Source organism: Manacus vitellinus, unplaced genomic scaffold (assembly GCF_001715985.3).
Source record: "Manacus vitellinus isolate BGI_N305 unplaced genomic scaffold, ASM171598v3 scaffold_68_pilon, whole genome shotgun sequence".
Taxonomy (NCBI): Eukaryota; Metazoa; Chordata; class Aves; order Passeriformes; family Pipridae; genus Manacus; species Manacus vitellinus.
Window position 1 is genome coordinate 257986 of NW_021940744.1, and position 21276 is coordinate 279261.

Sequence of the window (21276 nt, forward strand, 5' to 3'; positions counted from 1 at the left end):
AGACATCTCCCTAGGAAAAAAAAAATGCAGCCTTTCACAAGAACCAGCTTTTCAGAAAACGGAAAACAATGGCCAAGGTTGCATCATGGATTCTGCCTCCAGGTTACCTGCCCCTTTCCAGACTAAAGAAGCAGCCAGTGTTCAAAACAGACAGAAATCATGGCTGTAAATAACTCCCAAACAGTTCTGCTGTGACAAACCAAGTCATTACTGTCATTTCAAGGGGAATAAATTTCTGTTGTTCCAAGCAGACCAAACCCAGTAAATCAGCTACTCCAACTCAAGTGGGGAAATGTACAATTAACCAATCAGCTGCCATCCAAGTGCTAAAATATTCTGCTGTTTAGAGGTTTAGAGGTTTTAAAAAAGGTCTTAGTCATGCCTAAAGTAGCACTAAGCAGGAAAACTAAATTAAAAACTAAAACCCAAGACCTTCTGTGGTCTAGTCCTATGAAGTCTAATTTCATGCTTTTGAGATAACAGCATTCAGAGTCTCTGATCCCTAAATAAAGAATATTTCTCAAGCTTTAAAGCAAACCTCATTCTTTGAAAAGAACTTTTTAGTCCTTTACTAATATACAAATCCACAGAATACACACAAGAAGAAGTTATTAAAAGAAAACCTCAACTGCCACTTTTGGACAGATTTGCTTAATCCGAGATGTTAATGTCATTGGGAATGAGCAAGGACAAAAATCACAGTCTCCTCAAGCACACACAAGTATCTTTAATTAAATATTCAAAAGAAGTTGCAATCTTTTGATCAATACAAATCTTGCTACATATTTAAAAAAAAAATAAAAAATCATAGCAAACCTTTAGCTGAGGTTTTTCATCTTTTCCAGAGGTGTCCTCAGGTTGCTGATGAACCAAGACAAATTCTTCATTAATTAACGGGGATACACTTTGAGGAATCCTACTGGCTTTGCTAAATGATGTTTTGACTTCCATCTCAGGTCAGTATTCTCCTCCTGCCACCAGAAGGAGAAATAAGAATAAAGAAGGAAAAATGTTCAATAATGAGTTTTGAAGCTGCACACCATAGGTTAATAGATGTAACATGAAGTTATTGTGGATTAATATAACACTTAAAATTATATTACTGTATTTACTATATTCCCTGAACTGTGATTTCATTGGTATAAGGAACCTGATGATTTTTATGGCAGTGCTTAAAAATCCTATGATTAAACAACAATGGCTGTTATCTCAGTGTATCAATAACAAAGGAGGAAGTTCACCTCAGAACTTTCACTTCCCGTTTTTAATTTTCCAGAGTCTGCTCCCTCTGCCTCCCCAGTTCTTGCCCTTGGTTCTCCCTCATACAGGGTATGTTCCTTACTCAGAGTACCACAGATCATGTGAACATACAGATTCCCAAAATCTGCACACCAAAGTGTATGCTCTCCACATAAAAACACATTTAGCAATTGATTATGTCAGGGGCTTTTACTGTCCTTTAGGTCTCCATATGATGAAGTCAAAAGTGACACCACCCCACAATCACCCTCCTTCTCAGCAAATTTCCCTGAAACCACGTGCAACAGTTAAAATTAACCACACCACTTAAAAAAAAGAATAAACACAAACCACAACAAAACTGTAAGTATTATGGAAACCAAGAACAAGTTTTCCCTTGTCTACACAACAAAAAATAAATGTAGAAACAAAGGAAAAGAGCAAAATAATGGTCAGTCTCAAAATTACATGTTCATAGAAAAACACAGAACTGAAACCATTCTGAGCACTCCAGCATGGGGACAGCTCCTGTAGGTATCCACCAAATAAAGGCAGTATCACCTACGCTAACTCAGAATGTCTTTCCTGATTCCTTAGGTTGAGCCTCACCCTGCCCTTCCCAGCAGCACCACAAAGCAGAACTGTGCCACCTTTGCTCCTCTTATGGTTCCAAACCACCCAGTGATGAAGGACAGGATGGTAATTTAGGTCCAGCTATAGGGAACCACAAAAACAATGTAAAAAAAAAAGCTGTGCATGTTCCCCCCAGTCTGAGCAGGTGTTACTCATGTAAGCCATGAGAGAAAGTTTAGCAATTTCAAACCACAAGACAGGTGTGACAACCACACAACTTTCAATACCATAATATTTTCTATCATTTTTGAAACTGCAGTTCTGAGTGAGGGAATTACATGTGGAAATCCCAGAATAACTGAAGAACTCAAGTCCTTCAGATAACTGCCTTGTATGGCAGAAGAACTCACTAGAAGAGTCACCTTAAAAGAAAGCCACTAAACAACAGCTACAATATTCAGAGAGTGGTTACAAATTTGGATCAGCAGGTTAGCACAGCCTGATGTCTTTCATATCTCCAGACTAAGCATGAACTCACAAACAGGAATATTTTCCTGACAGATGACATAATCTGAGCTCCACCCAAACCTGGGTACTGGATTCACCACTGGAGTGAATCTTTTTAAAGCATCTTCACCTCAAAGATCTTCCTGGCACAAGAAAGACAAAGTTTTAATGCACAAGATTTTAAGTATGTTATAAACAGTTTATTAATTCCATGTTACTTTTTAACAAATGTTGTGAAAACATTGCTGAAGAGCTTGTTTGCAATAAACAAGTCAGCTCAAAATAACAATATAAGCTGGTTCTACTATATTAATTATCAAAGCCAAATGCAGGCTGCAGACATGAGTGTATCACCAGTTCTTCTTTCTGCAATGAAGCAAGAACCACCAGGCACACTGTGAACTATGAAATGTCTTCTGTAGCAGCAGTTCAATAACAAAACTGGGGAAAATGTACCATTTGCAAAGCCAAAGGAAATTATGACAATGCAACTAGAGAAACACACTGAGAGACACAATATTTGTTCTTGTCCTATGCGGGTAAAGGCAGTGTAAGAGAATTCTTACCTCTCAAATTCTAATCTGAAAGACAAAGGAAATATTATAAACCTTACATGGCTACAAGCTCCTCATTCAGATCAGATCCTTTAAAAGCATACCAGACACATTCCTGCAATTACTGCTGAGTTACAAGGCCTTTAATTTCTTGAAGAGTGTACTCCAAGCCTGCCTTTCCAACCAGCTTAAACCAACAGAGTGCAGACACAAACCTTCTTCCACACAGCTGAATAAATTAGCACCTCAAAACCCTGAATTTCAGCCTATCACTGTGGACTACTCCCACCTGCCACCAAGTGTTACTCTCTGAATGCCCTGTCTCCCACTGCAGTACAAAGCCACTTTAGTTTCAGTTTAGCAGTAGAACATGAACACAAACCGGTCAGGCATTCAGGAAAAGCTTTATACACCATATTTTATGATCAGTCTCCAAACAAAAGTAGATTTTAATGCCAGAGACAAATTAGAGTACCAAAAATCATGAACGAGTCATTTTTTTCAAATTAAACAACTTCAACTCTGATGTGAACTTTACTCAATTGTATAACTGTGAGTCTCATGAAGACTATTGAGATTCACACCACGTTAAGTAGTAAGCTACTTAAAGAAAAACATTTTCTATATTTTCATTATAAGGCCACATGATCTAACACTGCAGTAAACACTTCTGAAGAAAAGCAGTAAAAAGAACAAAAACTTCTCTGAAATAATCATGCATTAAGGTTATTTGAGGAAGGGGGAGAGAAGAACATCTGAAGGGGGTTTCTTATTCGTTAGAAACAAGAAGAGAGAGACACACACATATTGCTGACTTTCCAGTCACCTCCAGTCATTGGATGGTTTCTGTCATTCCCCTTTTGTCATTTGCTTTAGTCCTGTTGGATGACTTACTCCTTTTCTACTCATTCCTGAGTTATGTACTTCAACTCCCCTTTTCCTACAAATGTTAAGAACTAACAACAGTGTCAACTATTACATACATACAAAATCTAAGAACAGACTCCTACTACTAAACTCAAACATGTCTCATCTTTTTAATCATCCTTTCTGATGAAAACCTTAAAGCTAAGAACGTAAGAAATTATTTCCAATGGCATCAATCAGAACATACAGACAGCTGTACAGTCAGGTCAGGTTTATTCCCTGAAGGCAGCAGCAGCCCATCCTGGTGCTGAAGGCTGGCTCAGAATCCTGAGGAAAGGGGTTTAGCCTTTGTTTTACCAGTTTAAAGTTTCTGGGAGGGCAGCAACCAGCAGAGAGGGGCTGAGTAAGGGACAGGAAAGGCAGCAGTGCACGTCAGCTATCTCAGCCCCAAGCCCAGTGCCACAGTTTAAGCTGTTAGTGCAGTTTAGTTCCAAATGAAAAATACAGCCTCTGTTCTGCCAGCACTGCTCAGGCTGAAACCTCAGAGCAGATGGTACCTTCCCAAACAACCAGAGCCAGGAGTCAGAGCTGCTTCTCCAGCAACGCCTTCAGAAAGACGACAACAAATTGTGCTGTGAAAGTTCTCTCCACAGTGGGAGACACTGGGAAGGAGGTGCTACTACTGCAAGGAATAATTGCTACAAAAGAAGGACCTTGAACAGTCCTGCTACTTCCTAGAGAGAAGAGAACTTTCCTCCATACTTTGGTGAACAACATCACACAGAAAAAAAATAAATCAGAAACCCAGCACTAAATACACAGGAGGAAATTCTTCTAAACTCAGTCAAGTAAACCCTACGATAAAAACATAAAAATTTTTAAAAGTAACAGTTTCAGAAAAGGTTTTCTGCCAGAAGGGTTTTTGAGATACAAAGAAACTAATCAGACATAGTTTTAAAAGAGGGGGGAGAGGGGGTGAATCTTGCTCCAAAAAAAATATCTTAAGCTGTAGGGATAATACAGTGACTGAAAAAAAGCAGGTACTTTTCTAGTGAGCTTTATTATGTAGTTTTGGTCAAGTCAGTCTGTCTGATGTACATCAGTTCCAAGTGTTTTGCTTATACAAAGTCCTGAATAAAAGCCATACTACTTGGAACACTTGGAATATAGGTGTTTTGGGACCAGTGACCAGAACTTGCTACACTCATGTACAGTACTAAGCTTTAAAAGGCTCAAATCCAGCAGCTTCCTCACTTCATTCCAGAAATGCTCCTGATTCCTTCCCTCCATAACCCTTCCATGTATTTCACATTGAATCCAGACTGGCAAAAACACATCCCATAGAGAATACAAGTAGGTAGGGATGGATGCCCAAGGCACTGCTGGCAACACATGCCCAGGAAAACGAATCAAAGGTCGAGTCACTGGCTTTCCAGAAGGAAAACGCTTTTCACACCTGCTCAGATTCAAAAACTCTCTCATCAAACTGGTCGCCAAAAGTAAATATCAATTCTTAGACAAATCAGTCTTCTGAAGCAGCTACCAGACACTTTTGTGTTTACTCCGAGTTTCTGTTCAATAAATATTCCAAAGTTACTGCTCAGGTTTACTGTTGGTTTGGGGTGGGAAGATATCAATTTTGTTTCAGCATTATAACCACCCAAAAAAAATATAAACTGTAGAGCTATGAAAAGACAACAAACAAGGAAGATAAATGTTTATCTGTTTTCAGTAATCAACAAGAAACACGTTTGGAAAAGAAGCTTCTTGCCTGCTTGAAAGAAGGCAATCAAGAACAGGCTAATTCATACTTTCTTTTATCAAACAAAATCAGGTCCTGTATTACACAGGCTTTCAAAGTCATGCAGTTTGATTGCTAATCTCAAACCACAGAAAAAACACTGGGAAATAAGTTCTACCTATTTTCAGAACTCAGGTTCCTCAAGAGAATCTGTGGGACCTTTCTGAGAAGGAAGGTCCAATAGTTATGCAGAAATTCATCTTCTCATAAGAGAAGTCTGAAGGAGAAATACACGCCAAAGAGCATAGTTTATTCCCATTTTTGAGCTCCAGGATCCAGGGCATGACAGCAAAATGAGCACTGAACTAACGGATGCTGCAGTCCCAGACACCCAGTGACTCAGAGCTGGAGATCACTGCAGTGATGTGGTGACAACAGGACCTCAGGGCACAGGAAGCCGGACAGACACCCACAGCTCCACACATGCCAACTCCCAGAACTCAGGGCTCAGCCACAGCATCCTCCTTCAAATGTGTCAAACCTGGGCATTCCCCTGGCCCCACCCCAGCAGCTCATATCTTTAACAGTGACACCATCCCGGCAAAGCCAGGCGTGCTGCGAACACACACAGCTTTACCTTTGCCAGGCTTCTTCACTGACAGACTAAACACCCCCAGCAAATTCCATATTACACTGGACGTTGAGGCCCCAAAACCTTCTTCTCTAGTGGACACATATGCAGAAGAAAACCCTGGGTGTCATCAAATCAGTTTGTTTAAATCCCCCTGACAACAACAGCAATTTTATCTCTAATCTCAACTTCTCTTTGTGTAATCTTCATATAACCAACTGTCTCTATGCTCATGCTAACTAGTTTTATTACCCATAAGTTGTTTCCCCCAGTGTCTTAACTCTGGTAGTGTCAGACTATGCAAAGGAAAAAAAAACCAAACAACACTTTATTTGGCTTACCGATACTATTTCCCAGGATTAAAATCAACTTAATACCGAGCCATATCACTATATTTTAAAATACATACACATATATGTATATAAAAATCCTTATTTCCAGGAAAGCATTGTTAAGAACAAAAGTCTTTCCGAAATTAAAAAAAAAAAAAACAACCACACACAAAAAACCCCAACACACAAAAATAAAGCAAAAAAACAACTAGAAAGTAACCATTAACTTATTTTGGCAACCCTGTCTCCTCTGAGAAAGCAAACCTCCACTATGTAGGCAACAGCAAATAATTAGTTCTCTCATGAATGGCAAACTGTTTGGAATTGTTGTACTGGGTGCTTGGATACAGAGTTTTTTCCAGACTCTTTTTACATGTCAATCTCATAGCCAAGGAATAACAGTATAAGGAAAACAGAACCAAAAGAGAACTACACAAACAAGAAAATGTCTGTTTCTCCTCCCAAAACATACTGTACCTGCATCTCCTCAAATAAATGATAAGCAGCAGTTGTCAAACACATCTCAGGGTGAATAATGAGACATTTACTATAAAGGAGAAAACCAGCTTTCCTGACTTGAATCTCTGGGTTACACACAAGCCACTGAAGCACTTAAAAATTACACACTCATAGCTTGGAGTTGCTTGAAAGAAAAAATACTGCTTTTATTTACCTTAAACTTAGGATCACCAAGGTGAAGAACCCCTCCAGAGCAATGGTGGGCGTGTGCCTGGTACTGAACTGGAGCACACAACTCTACTTATTCCCTTCTAAAGAGTACAACTTTGAAATAAATGTAAATAAGAAGGCTTCTGCTACTCTAGAGATCTTACTTCATGTGTATCCTACTAATAAAAAATTACACTTTATACATCAAGTTCTAGCAAACAGGTTTACTCATTTAAGCAGTAGGTCATTCTGTCTCAAGGAAAAAGCAAACAATGCAAATAAAGCAACTCTAATACACCTTCACAGTTTCCCTGACATCAACTTAACACCAACACTTGAGCTTGGAATTAGTTTTTGTCTTTGGAAAATATCACGTAGCAACTAGGAGTACCAATTTTTCATGGCTGGAGTTGGACAAACTTGAGTTGCTTATTTTTCTTCCACTGCTGCATGATGCTTGCAGGCAGCATTCAAACTGAAACCCATCACCAGCCAAGTCACTGAACTGCACAGCCACTCGCTCAAAAACATAATGACCTATTTCCAGAGGAAAAAAGCAGAAGCATAACACAATCCTTGCTTTAAGGAGATTATTTAATGGTTTATTCCCTCACTGTAAAAATAACAGTGTTGGTCTAACGCGGTCAATGCAACAACTTCTCTCCGTTAAATGTATTAACTATTTCAAAGAGGTGTTTTCTCCACTAGCTATCATTTCCAGAAATAATTCCATGATGTAAGGCACAGGAGACCATATGGAGCAGCAGTGTGACACAAGGCAGCAGTGATCCTGGGTGCCAGTCCCTGTCCTTGCCACACAAGTGCCTCCCGCAGTGTCACTTCCGAGGCCAGCGAAGCGCACTAGAAATCCTGATCCACTGCCCAGCACCGATCACCTTTGGAGTCAGGAAAATCCTTGTTCCTCAAAGTCAGGACTGGAAATTATGACAATTGTTACCTTGAGGTTTGCAGATTTAACTTGAGATCACAATGTTTTGTTCCTAAGCTCAGAAGGTACCTTTGTAACGCCAACCACAGACGGTGTTCCCCAAAAGCTGCTCCCCTGCATTGACTGTAGGATGCACCAGACAACAGTTCATGCTCCTTTCTCATTTCCTTTAGATATTTTTCTTAATCTTAAGTCTTTCATTCTAATAGTTGTCAAAGGCAATCATGAGTTGTAAATGAGTAACAACACCAGACTCTGGTTTTTCACAATTCAGTCAGATTTTCCAAAATTGCAAGGACTGTGAGTTTTGATTTGACAGCCATCTAGACTTCTACTGCTGTTTTATCAAAACTGTCATTTCAACAGTGTCCCCAACACTTTGTAAGCAAGAAAAATATTTCTTTTTTAATATGAAACAAAGCCAAGCTTCTTGGTAAAAAGAAAATACTCCCACATATGTTAAAAACAAATACTTCCACATACATTTAAAATAAATACTTTCACATACATTTAAAACCCTAAGATTTTATACTGTCACTTGAACTTAAATATTTAGATATAATAAGAAAAGATAGAGTGAGAAATCACAGTTAAAGACCAAACAAGGTTCTGTCTGAACATTCAGATCACCATTAAAAGGCTTCCAAATTATCTAAAATCTTCTAGAAACTGGTATGAGCTGTGCATGTGAAAGCTTCTGGAAGACACACATCGAGGAATAATGTGGACCTTCCTTAAAAAGGTTTTTAAGGATCCTTAAAATCTCTTTTCCTTAAAAGAGATTTATTATTTTTAAAAGACAGTGTGTTGAGATGATTCCTCCATGTGATCAACTTCACTAATCAAATTATTCCAAATTCATTCTGTAATTCAAGGAAGAACTACGGTTTGGAAAGGTGGTATGAAATAAATCAACTGACCCCTACAGAAAAACTTGTTCATTCAATTAATAAACAATTAAGAATATTTTATAATTCTAACCTAAAAAAAGTATTTGACCTAAAGGAAGTATCTCTCAAAGCTGCATGAGCAAGTGTCTGAAAAAGTTACACAAAGAAAGATGTTTGCATTGCATTACCTGCAGTTACCATCCAATTCACACCCAAGGATGTATATAATCTCACACTTGATTTTTTAGGAAATGCTATGCATAGTGTTACCTTCCAAAAATATTTCACATCAGACCCTGAAAAGCTCAAGTACCTCTTAAGCTCAGTATTTCCTCCCCAGACTGCCTGAGAAGGTGAACAGGAAAGAGAACGTGCGAGCCCTTTTTCCAAGACACAATTTCTTTTCCTTTCACCCCAGACATCCAAAATGATCAGAATTTATTTCTTCTCCTAAAGGATTAAAGAAAAAACTGGCTTTAAAAAAAAACAACAAACGCATGTAATCAAAAGATGGGTCTGATCTTTTGATCACTCTGTTTTACATCCTTGTTTCAAAAACTCCTTGAAGTTGTTACAAGTACATTTTAAGGTATTACAGAAAAGATCCGTAAAAAGCCACTTTCAATTAATGATTACAAGATAGGGTTACAAAAAATAAATTAATCTGGGGCTGCCAAAAAAGTTTTTTTGTTTTGTTTTTGCAGTTTTTCTCTAGTAATCAAATTTGGTATGTAGAATTGCTTTAAAGGACAAACTCTATGCTAAAAGCATCTCAACATAAAAACTTTTTAGATCCTTCTTAGGATGGGCTCAAAGAAAAAGCAGCTCAATTTTTTAATATTTTTTTAATAAATAAACTTAGCCTCTGGGCCAGATTACCATTATGTAGATCTTATGTACCTCATTTATTAAATTAAGTGAGTCTCGTGGATTATTTTTGGTGTAAGCCTCAGGTTAATCTAGAGCAGCCTATAAAAAAATCACAGAATAAGCTCTTGCTGCAGAAATACATCTCACATAATACAACACGGTTGCTTATATAATAACTGCAGAAATCTTGCAAAAAATACAGCAGAACTCCCATTCGTTTCCTTGATGCAATTTTCTTGTCTCAGATTAGCCAGGAATCATAAACAAGCATCTGTCTGCTGAGACAGACTATCTAGAGTAGCTTGAATTTTAAGTGTTATTTCTAGTTTGATAAATTCACCTGATTGCATAAAATAAGAAAACCTGAGAAGCCCAAAATCTGTGATTGTTATGCCTTTTTCTTTTTTTTTTTATTAATCACAGTCTCTCAAAGTGTCAGAGAGCTTCCCAAATACAGCCACACTGTACTACCAGTTTCAACTAAACGATGTGTGGTTTTCATTAAATGCAGATGCGAAAACTTACTGTCAATGTTTACATTCTGAATACTTCCCCAAAACATTTTTACTTCTGGAAACAAAGAGAGGAAGTTACAGGCAGCTAATCTAAAACAAAAAATTCACAGAAATGCAAAGCAATAGGAAAGGTCATGCTCTGAGAAGTGGTTATATAAGCCTTTCCTCACCACAGCCGTGTTTTTATCAGTGTTAAGTCATGAAGTCCTTAAACACAGCACAAGCTACCAGAAATGTCAAATACAGCTGAGAGATTGCAACTCCCAAAGGCAGAATGTCCCCATCAGCCTCGGGGCCAAAGTGGGCAATGCTGCCCCCCCAGGAACAAACTCATGGAATAAGCAAAGCCTTTTCAATACAGGAATCCAAACCCAGCAGCAGCATCCCACCTCTCATCCAGGTGAGAGCCTGTGCAAAATCACCAGGAGGCTGTTCAGAAGCCCCAGGTAAACCCAGGATAGGAACTGCACATCTGGAATGGGATCATGGCACCTCACAGGGATTTTCTGGGAACTGCACAGAACAACACAAGCACTTCTTCCATACTCCCCAGTGAGACCCCAGAAAAAAGCACTTACTGCCAGAAAAAAGCAGGATCACAGAGGCCAGGGAGAGAAACTGGGAGGGAGGGCTGGAACAAGGATCACTTGATTTCTGTGGCTACTGTCAAAAGCTCAGTACTAAACCACACTCCAGTCTGACTTTCTGATGTCTCAAAATGATGAAAGAAAAGGAGAATCAGAAACGGGAAGCTAGAAAGGGTCAAAGGCAAATTAACACTACGATTATGGAGAACTTCCAAGTTCACGTTACTGTTTTGGAACTTGCCAAAGTATTTTCTTGGACATCTGGATCAACTCTTTCCGTGCTTCCCTCACAGTTTTTATACATCCCTACAGCAATAAACAGTAATAATTAACATTCAAAACAATGTAAATATCAGTCACTGACTTTCATTCCTTACTCCTGTTTCCTCAAAATCACTTAACTGTTATCTCCAAGAAGAATTCTAGCTAGTAGCTCTTTATTTCTTATAAATTTATAGTGCCAATACTAATTCTTAATAATTAGGATCAAGTATAACAGGGTTAAAAATACCTTTTTATGATACAAGTGTGAGCAAACACAAACTCTGCCTCCATGAACAGAAGGGATCAGCATCTCCAAGGCCCAGTCTTCACTACATTCGAGTTTTACTCCCCAAAAAAATGGGGGCACACACAAACCTTCTCTTTCAACTCCACTGCTGTTTTGCAAACAAACAGTTCAATTGAAGAGAAAATGTTGGTACTTACAAGCCACAGATATTCAGTAGTATCTGGAAGATGCAGGAGGTGAAGAAGTCCCTAAAAAAAGCTGCAACTCTTCCCACCTTTCTCTGCACAACAATGAACAGAACCCAGACCAAACCCAGCACTGGGCACGGCTGCTTCTGCAGCGCTGCCACCACCAGTTACTTGAGACTTCTCTTCAAAATAACAGGAAATAATGAAAGTATACTCCAGTGGAACAAAATTAAACAAAGGGTTCACAGAATGGGATAAAAAAAAAAAATCCATTTTCTGCCACATGCATTTCAGATGGCTCAGTCTAAATCATACAGTCTTGGTTTTTCAGTAACATCTAATTTAAAAAAAAACAAGTTCCTATGGAAAAAAAATATCAGCTTGCAGCATACGAACTCTTAATAAAGGGAAACACATCAATATCTTATTTAAATACAAAGGAAAACCCTCTGGTTTTAGCCAGCCATTGAATTTGTCCACCTATGTCTAAATTAAAATTCTGTACCTTGTATTTTGTATCTAAACACACACAGACAATGCATTAGATTAAGAATATTTGCATTTTATTTTCACACTGAGTTGACTGCAAAGGCCTGAAAAGGTAGAGCACAGCCTTCATCATAAGTAAAAGAACAAAGAGTTAGAAAAAAGAGAGAAAAATAACACATTTTTTTATTGTAACGTATTTGTTAAAATACAAATATGTATACACAATACACAAATATGTGTATTGGAACAGATCTGTGGATCTCAGCAAAATCATTTTGTCTAATTTCAGAAAAAAACCACGACAATATTTTGCATACACAGTAGAAGCATGCATTAAAACCATCTTAATTATTATGCTGAAACAGCAGATAACAAGACTCTAGATCTCTGCAAAATGCAGTAATCAAGTCAAAATATCTAAACTGAACTACTTTGAACTGTTTTCCACTGGAGGAACTTCAGAAAGTGCAGATGGCTACAGAATTTATAACCAAAACATCCAAAACCACCTGAAGATAGGACATTCTTACCCCACTGTGAGGTCCTAACACCACGGGTGTCATCGCACTGAACCCAAAACCTACTTTTAAAATAAACCCTGTGGGGAGCAGGGAAGGGGATGCATTTCTGGCTGAGACAGAAACAAATTTCCCTAAAGAGTGGTAAAGATTATCAAAATTAACTAAACAATTAGTTCACGCTGAAAGTCAATCCTTCAGATGAGATTCTCGGACAGAGCCTCAACTCTCACTCTTTTTCCTTCCAAAAGGAAAGATAAAGTCATATTCATGGACAGCTGCAACACAACAGCATTTGCAATTTGCTTTCTACCAAAAAAAATATGGTGGTGTGACTTAAGGTACAGACAACAGATAGGACCTAATGAGAAAGGTCGGCTATACCTGAACTGAAAGCACAGCTGCTTAACTGTCCTCAGCATCCTGAAAGCCTGGAGGTTTAAGAGTCACTTATAACTGTCAAGAAGTGCCAAGAGTATTCCCTAACTACTAAGGAATTGCCCTCTGGAAACTTATACCAGCATACCTTGTAATACAAAACTTGCCATATAGAGGTTTTGATGATGAAAGAACGAATAAATAAATAAATAAATAAATATACACACACACACAACGTAAGAGATATTCCAAGAGCTGTATTTATCTGCCTGCAAGAGAAGATCAGGGATTGATCATGAATGGTTACCCAAAACTGCTTCCTTTCATTAAAGGAATTACTACTCCACAAGTTTGACAGCAAGTGCTGAGAAAGGACTTTGTTGTCAGTCACATTCACGCTGGTTCCACTCCTCACCCGTGTCACTGATCTATATGATGCAAACTATTTCACTTATAAGCCCAAGAGTAACCGCACTCGGCCATTTAGCAAATGGCCTTCAAGATCCACTCTTAAATTCAGTCACTCACTGAAATCCTGTTCTGACAATTTACTGTTTCTTAAAAACACCTTTCACTTTTTTCTGCCCTTTGACCTTTTGTTTCCTAGCTAGAAATCATCTGGGAGATACTACGAATTTGAGCAATTAAGCCAGGAAGTTGTCCCCCATCATTAGTAATGAGGTTCACTGTTTAAGAGTCTGCCATTAGCCCCATGGAAAATGAAAGTTCATATTTGAAAGGTAAATGTGCAGACTGATTTTACCATTAATTACTGTAGTTATGGAGCACTGTTTTGCATAAAAATGTAACTCCACTTGAATATCTTTCTGCTATATTAGAAACCAACTCAGAACTCCCAGCCATGCTAAAAAGCTTATATTTAGTCCAGATACCAAAGCCCTGTTTGGAAAGGACAGCCACACCAGTGACTGTAATCAAAGCTTTACCTTGGTACCACTGTCACCAGAACACCACAAATCCCAATACAAACACTAGTTAGGGAACTGCAGGCAGCATCAAGCACATGCTGACAGTTTATACCAACCAAGAACTTTGTTCCAGATTCTTTACACAGATTGTAACTCAAGAACTCATTCCCTTATTTTTCTTCAATAAAAAAATGCTTCAATTTCCAAAATTTTGGTTTATTCCAATGATTTCTAAATTGGATTTATGCAACAACCAAAAAAATTAAATTAATCCCAACTGAAAGCACTTAGGTACAGACTGCATTAAGTATTTATCCACCCATCTTGCTGCTAAATATCAACACTTCCTTTTCAACTACAATGCACAAAAAGGGAAGGGCACACACTGAAGCTCCAAGTTTCTACTTGGAGTTAATTATTTTAGTGATGAAAAAAAAGGAAAAGACTTGTGGTTTGTTTTTCTCATTGTTTTGTCTCCTTGGCACCAAAGTACAACTTGCACTTGACATCTCAGGCAGGACTCACCCCTAATCACAAGAGCCTGATAATGCTTGCTCTTGCTAGGGGGAAGTGACATCTTTGATTTCCTGCTGAGTTAGAATCACTTATTAACCACAACTTCAACCAATTTTGAAGTTTTACACATTTACAGATATGAAACTTTTGGTCTCTGTTTCAGAAGCACCCAGGAGGCAGGTGCAGGAGAGGCTGCCCAAGAGGAACCCAGAGGCACGGGCTGTGTATGCAAGGATGGCATTAGGAAAAATCAACATCCATCTGGAGCTAAAACTGACACAACAGTGTAGTGGCAGCAGAAAGCCTAACGAAGAACCTCTCTCTGTTCAGTGGGACAGGGGATCTGGTGACAAAGCACATGGAAAAGGCTGACATACTCAGACCTTTTTTACCCCAGTTTTCATTGTAAGGTCCACTCACAAGCCCCCCAGGACCCTGAGCCCAGCAGCAGATTTTGCTGGAGTAAAGAATTACCTCCAAGGGAGGAAGATGAGGCTTGGAAGTACTTCAGGAAATTCTACAGAAGCAGATGGGATGTACCTAAGAATCCTGAGGGAGCTGGTCAACGTCACTGAGATACCACACTACCACTCTTTTAAAGGCCATGAGACTGGGAGAGGTTTCTTCTGACCAGAAAAAAGGCAAACATCACACTCAACTTCAAGAAGAGCAAAGAGGAGGATCCAGGCAACTACATATCAGCCAGCCTAACCTAAGTCCATGAGAGGATTATGGAGCAAATTCTCCTGGAAGCTATCCCTATCCAAGAAGGTGATGGGGAATAGCTGGCACAGATTTGCCAAGGGTAAACGATGCCTGATGATCACAAGAGCTTACTGCAAGGAGACAACTGGCTTAGCAGATGATGGCAGAGCACTGGATACAGGAGGCCACTAACAACAGTATCCCACAGTATTCCGACAGCCAAACTGGTGAGACAGGCACTGGGTAAGTGAGCAATAAGGTGTTCGGGAATTTGACTGGACTGCTGGGCTGAAGGAACAGGCATCAGCAGTGCCAGGTCCAGTACAAGCAGTTACAGTCACATCCCCTGAGCATCCCCACTGAAACCATCAGGACCATCCCAGGTCTCCATTAATCACCTGGATGATGGGACAGGGTGCATTCTCAGCAAGTTTCCAGTGACACCAAACCAGGGGAGTGGTCAGGGCTCCTATTCAGAGGGACTGGGACAGGCTGGAGAAAGGTACTGGCAAGACCTCGTGAAGTTCAACAAAGGCAAGTGCCGGGTCAGCAACAGAACAACCCCCTGTGACAAGACAGGCTGGACACGACCCAGATAAAACACGACTTCTGCAGAAAAGAACCTGGAGATCCCAGCAGGCAAAACTTTGAAAACAAGTCAGCAGCAAAGGCAGCTGAGCACAGCCTGGGCTGTTTGCAGGAGTGCAGGCAAAGCTCAGCCTGTGAGGCTGTGTTTGCAGTGCTGTGCCCAGTTTGTCCCTGGTACAGCACTGACACGGACACTCTGCAGCACGTCCAGTTGGCCGAGCTGGGCAGGTGGTAAGAGCACATGGTGTACAGGGAGGGGCTGTGGGGCTGAGTTTGCTCAGTCTGGGCAAGAAAAGAGCTCTGAAGAATCCTTTTTGCTATCAGCTCTCTCATGGAAGAGCACAGAAGAGAGACCGGGACTCTTAGGATGGTACACCATGACACAACAAGAGACAACAGACACAAGCCAGAAAGTAAATTCCAACTAGTTTAAAGGAGGGAGGAAAAATCACTGTAACTGCAGTCAAATGTAAAAACAGATTGCCTGGAAAGGTGTTAAAGGCTGGACCAACCTTATCTACATTACTCTTGCTTTAGTAGGGATCTGGATGACTTCCAGAAGCCCCTTTCAACAGAAATTATTCTATTTCAAGAATTTATTATTTCATCTGCCTGTGATTCTATTTCACAAACTTTCCTTCAGCATTTTTGCATCAGGTTTATTACTTTTATTCACATATTTTAAAACTTCAGTTCTCCTGGACATACAGTAAGCCTACATCCAAGTTTGGTACACGGAAATGTAAATACCTCTTATCTACTTGCCCTCAGAACTTTTTCCCTTTGTACTGCTGTGCTTCCCCAACAACCAGGGAACATGTTTTCAGAATCAGGACAATTCTGCACTTCTAAGCTTACTTGATCTAAAAAACTCACACTTTTTCCAATATCCTGACTCAGGATACAGGGCTGTTTAGAGCAGGAAATCAGAGGACTGTGCCCCATCTCACTTTGTGGCAAAAACTGTTTTCCTCTGTCCAAAGACTTTTGTCCCTGCTACTATTTCCAAAGAGTAAGAAAAATTCCACCAAGCACACAATATAATAGAGGTTTTCCACAAGGGCCTCACTCATCTTTCAGAGTGATCTATTTAACTAAGCGGGTTTTGGAACCCAACTGATGTATTTATCTCCTGCTTACAAACAGTCACACCTAACAAACTACTTTTTCAGCTTCACAAAGTCCCCTCTGGGAATACTTCTGACATCAAAATTAAATAAACACCTTAAAAGCCACAGAGGTGTTTTTTAATATTCTATGCATTGTTTTTGTTTCTTTTTAAAGTTAGGAATACAAGAACAAGGTGAAAAAAGTAGTTTTCAAGCTCTTTACAATAATGGCTCCTTTAACAGCTGTACCAGAATAAAAGGGTAAGACTGAGGCTGGAACAAACTGCTGAAGGTATGAATCTCAAAAAACACATCTTATCAAAACATGCTTCAAAACAACTTGACCTCCACTAAAAGGACACCTTCAGAGCTTCATGAAGCTCTGTGTTAGTACTCGAAAGGCGCATTTTAATTGTCACTTAATAGATCAAGATTAAAATTCATGGGAAGAGGCTGAGAGCTATTACTGGAACGATTAGTGCAGCTGGTGGTCCAAAGAGAAAACAATCCTGTAGTGGTGCATTTGCACACATTTTTGCATCCTACTGGTTAAAAGTGTTGCCTTTTTTTTCTTTTAATAATACCAAGATCAAAAGTGCCAATAAAATATATCAGTCCACAGGGGACACAAAATGGGTATAATCCAATGACAAATTCATCTAGACTGGAAATCAGAATGTGTGTAATTACTACGGTCAGTCACGTCTGAAATAGCCTTCCAATTATAGCAGAGGTAACAGCAATACACAACTCATTACTTTTAAATTAGAGCTCAATAAATTTACAAAAACCCCTCAAAATGCCCAGATCACTCCTTGAAATTAATGACTCACAAAAAAGTTTAGAGACAAGAAAGGATAGGCAAAGGAGAGCAAAGAAAACCACAGCAACTTCTGTGGACTCTTGGGAGAAAAACAGAGATACAGCGGTAGCTCTTAAGTCCATTTAAATTTGATGAGAGTAAGTAAAAAATGACACTAAGGCTTCATAATCAAAGTCAGTACTGGCAGAAAAAAAAAAGAGCTCCTACCACCCTTATCATTGCTACCTTCACCACAAGCAGCTTAAAGTCAATCAAAAACACAAGGTGGCTTATTTTAGCAGTAGTGTCTTCTGCTGTTAACTTACTGACCATAAAATGAGGACCCAGCTGGGGCAGGAAGTTGTTCTAACCAAAGAATACCTCAGCGAGGAAAAGAAAAAAAGAAATAAAAGTACTACTTTTTGACCAGATTAGTTCTCTTAACTCACCTCCTGGAAGTCCCTTTGATGACAGAAGAGAATGGGCAGCCACAACTCAGACTGTCTTCAAATGTTAGGGAGTACACCAGGAACACAGAAAGCCACGTACTAACATTAAATCTTAATAAGTGAATCACTTTTTAAAGGACCGAAAGCTGTTTTTAACCAAGCAATACATTTCACTGTAACCATCTTAAGGCAAACACTGCAGAACACCCCCAATAACTCTCAAATTTAGCTTCAATTCTTAGAACACTGAGTCAATTTGTGCTTGCTGTAACTGTATTTACAGTCTTTTCAAGTTTAAACTGCAAACTAACCTCTTAATCATATCACACCATCTAACCCACAAACACAGTTGGCTACAATCCTACTTAAAACCTAGGCACAGGCATAACTTGCAGAACTAACCTTAAACCCCTAGTAAACCGTCATAAGACGAGCTGAGTCAGTCCCAGGACACTTAGGATTTTGGTCCATATCAGAGAGATTTAGTTAAATAAAGCCACGGTGCCTTTCCTGAAATTAAAGAGATGAGCAAATGTCGCCTGTAAAGTCACAAAGGTCTCTCTCTGGAAATGGAAAGCACAGCTGGCCTACCCAAAGTTCTAGCAGAAAATCAACATGATTGTGAGACTAGAGCTCGATAGTGATAGAAAAAAGCAACGCTTACCTAAGCAAACTATTTCTTACTTGTTGCTGGATTTTTTCTCAGTCTTGAAGAGCTGACACTTAAAATCTTTTTTTTTCCCCCACTCCTAAGCAAAAGGATGGATGCACACATGCAGGCAGCTGTGAAATGTGGCAGGCTATGACTTATTTACAACACTATCAAAACCAGGCAGCTTCAACAGCACAGCTCTGGAAGTGACAGCAGAAACAAAGTACATAGGAACTCACACAAGAGGAAATTCTCCGAAATTCACCATTCAGGTGGTTTCAGCAGGTTTTCAAGTATTTTTATCTCAAGACAACGACTTTTGTACCGGCTCACGGTTAGAGAGAGCCGAACTGTGGAAGGGGGCTGGAAGAAAAAATATAGACAGGGAAAAAAAAAAATAAAAAAAAAATAAAAAAAAAATAAAATAAAATTAAAAAAAAAAAACACACACAAGACGTGGCAGACGGCACAGATTTAGGACAGCAGTTTGCTAGTTTGGGCTCTTGGGAAGTGACTTCACTTTTCCCGAGGAGGAGGAGGTAGACAGATGAGCACTTCCACGGCGCTCTCCCTTCCCTCACCACGAAAACAACTTTATTTTTCGAACCCCGCACTCCGCTCCGGCTCCGCTGCTCCCGGAGCGGCGCCGCTCCAGGGCACTCCCCACACACACATCCAAAACACACAAAACAGGGCACACCGCAGGCAGCGTTACCTATCGCCCGCGCCCCCGCCTCCCCCCGCCGTTCCTGAGGGCCCGGAACCACCACAGGTCAGCGGCCGCTGTCACCCGTCACATGGGGCGGGCCGGAGGATCCCTCTCCCCCCGCGCCGGGCTCCTGAGGGAGAGGCGACCTCCCCGCCTCGGCCCCTCACGTACCAACCCCCCGCCCCGTTCCCCTCGCCCCGGCGGGCAGGCCTGAGGGCGGCGTTCCCGTGTCTCACCGGAGCAGCCGAGCCGCGCTCCCGCGCCGCCGCCGCCGCCGCCCCGCCTCCAGCCGGCGGCCGCGCAGCCGCCTCAGGGCCGGGGACAGCGCCGGCCACACTCCGACGGCGGGCAGGCCGGGCGGGCCCGTGCGCGCGCACGGCCAGGGGCGGGAGCGAGGGAGGGGCGGCCGCTCCCTCAGCCGGGGGTGCCGCGGAGCGGGGGCAGCGCCTGCCGGCCCCGAGGGGGTGTTGGAGTCCACCGGGAGTGCCCCCCTCTGGAACACGGAACCGTGGAATCACGGGATGGTTTGGGTTGGAAGGGACCTTGAAGACCACCTCGTTTCACCCCCTGCCCCGGGCAGGGACACCTCCCACTAGCCCAGGTTGCTCCAAGACGCGTCCAACCTGGCCTTGGACACTTCCAGGGCTGTGGCAGCCACAGCTTCTCTGGGCAACCTGTGCCAGGGCCTAATATCTAATATCTAATCTAATATCTAATCTAATCTAATATCTAATATCTAATCTAAACCTACTCTCTTTCAGTTTGCACTCATTCCCCCTTGTCCCGTCACTCAGGCCCTTGTAAACAGTCTCTCTCCATCTTTCCTATAAGTTCACTTCAGGCCCTGCAAGGCCGCAGTCAGGTCACCCCAAAGCTTCTCTCCTCCAGGCTGAACAATCTCAACTTTCTCAACCTTTCCTCCCAGCAGAGCTGCTCCACCCTCTGCTCATCTTGGTGCCTCCCCTGGACTCTCTCCAGCAGCTCCATGTCCTTGCTGTGCTGTTCCCCAGGGCTGGAGCAGCTCTGCAGGGGGGTCTCACCTGAGGGGGGCAGAATCCCCCCTCCCCTGCTGTCCACACTGCTTTTGACAACGCCTCTCTCCCGCCTGTCTGACAGCATCCAGTGAGAACCCAAACGTGTCAAAATCCTCGCCCACAAGTGAAGGACAATGGAAGCAACCCATAAATCACGGTGCACTTCAGAAAAAAATTACTTTCTTATGTTTGCCTTCGGATTTTGTACCCCAGTCTCACCAGGTGGTAGATTGTGTTTGCTTATCAATGTTGGTTTGGTATGGTTAAACAAATGATTAAATAGCGAATATATGTCTATGTTTAATTAAATATCATCATTGCTTATGTTTAAATAAATATGTTTATACAATGAAAGCTTGTCTTGTTGGGGGTTTTCCCCCTCTCTTTTTTTTTGTCTTGTATGTGAAACAAATTACATTTAAATTAACCACAACATTCACACAGCTTGTCTGAGTTCTCCCCATTTCACCAAAACCTCAAGGAATGTCAGCCCACAGCCTTCAATAAAGGTTTATTTGTTATGTGGTCTTTTTTGCCCTGTGCTGGTATAACAAACCTGTCTCAAAGCTAGCAAGGCACGCAGACAAACGAGAAAAAAATCAGGACTGTTTGACCAGTCCACCACTTTGTTATCGTTACCATTTGTCTGCAGCTGCTGTAAATTAAATTATCTTCAGATTATTCTTATCACACCACAGGGTTTAGATGAACCACAAAAGCATGGGGAAAGAAAAAGAATTGGGGGGGAAGAGGAAAATGATTTTACTGAATATTA

General features: G+C 40.8%; 1 protein-coding gene across 6 annotated transcripts in view; it reads right to left on the bottom strand.

Annotated features, from left to right (window-relative positions):
• The window catches only part of RABGAP1L (RAB GTPase activating protein 1 like), a 234381-nt gene extending 214636 nt beyond the window's left edge, over positions 1-19745 (bottom strand). For 2 of the 6 annotated variants that reach the window (XM_029964004.1, XM_029964009.1), the window contains exons 1-3: positions 19704-19745; positions 18998-19121; positions 817-984 (exon numbers count right to left, since the gene is read on the bottom strand). In XM_029964004.1, coding sequence (XP_029819864.1) covers positions 817-951 — 135 coding nt within the window. In that variant the 5' untranslated portion in view covers positions 952-984; positions 18998-19121; positions 19704-19745. Of the gene's footprint in view, positions 1-816; positions 985-18106; positions 18169-18770; positions 18961-18997; positions 19122-19703 lie in introns of those variants that run through there. The other 4 variants (XM_029964008.1, XM_029964006.1, XM_029964005.1 and 1 more) reach the window with 4 other exon arrangements.
• Between the last annotated feature and the right edge of the window lie 1531 nt (positions 19746-21276).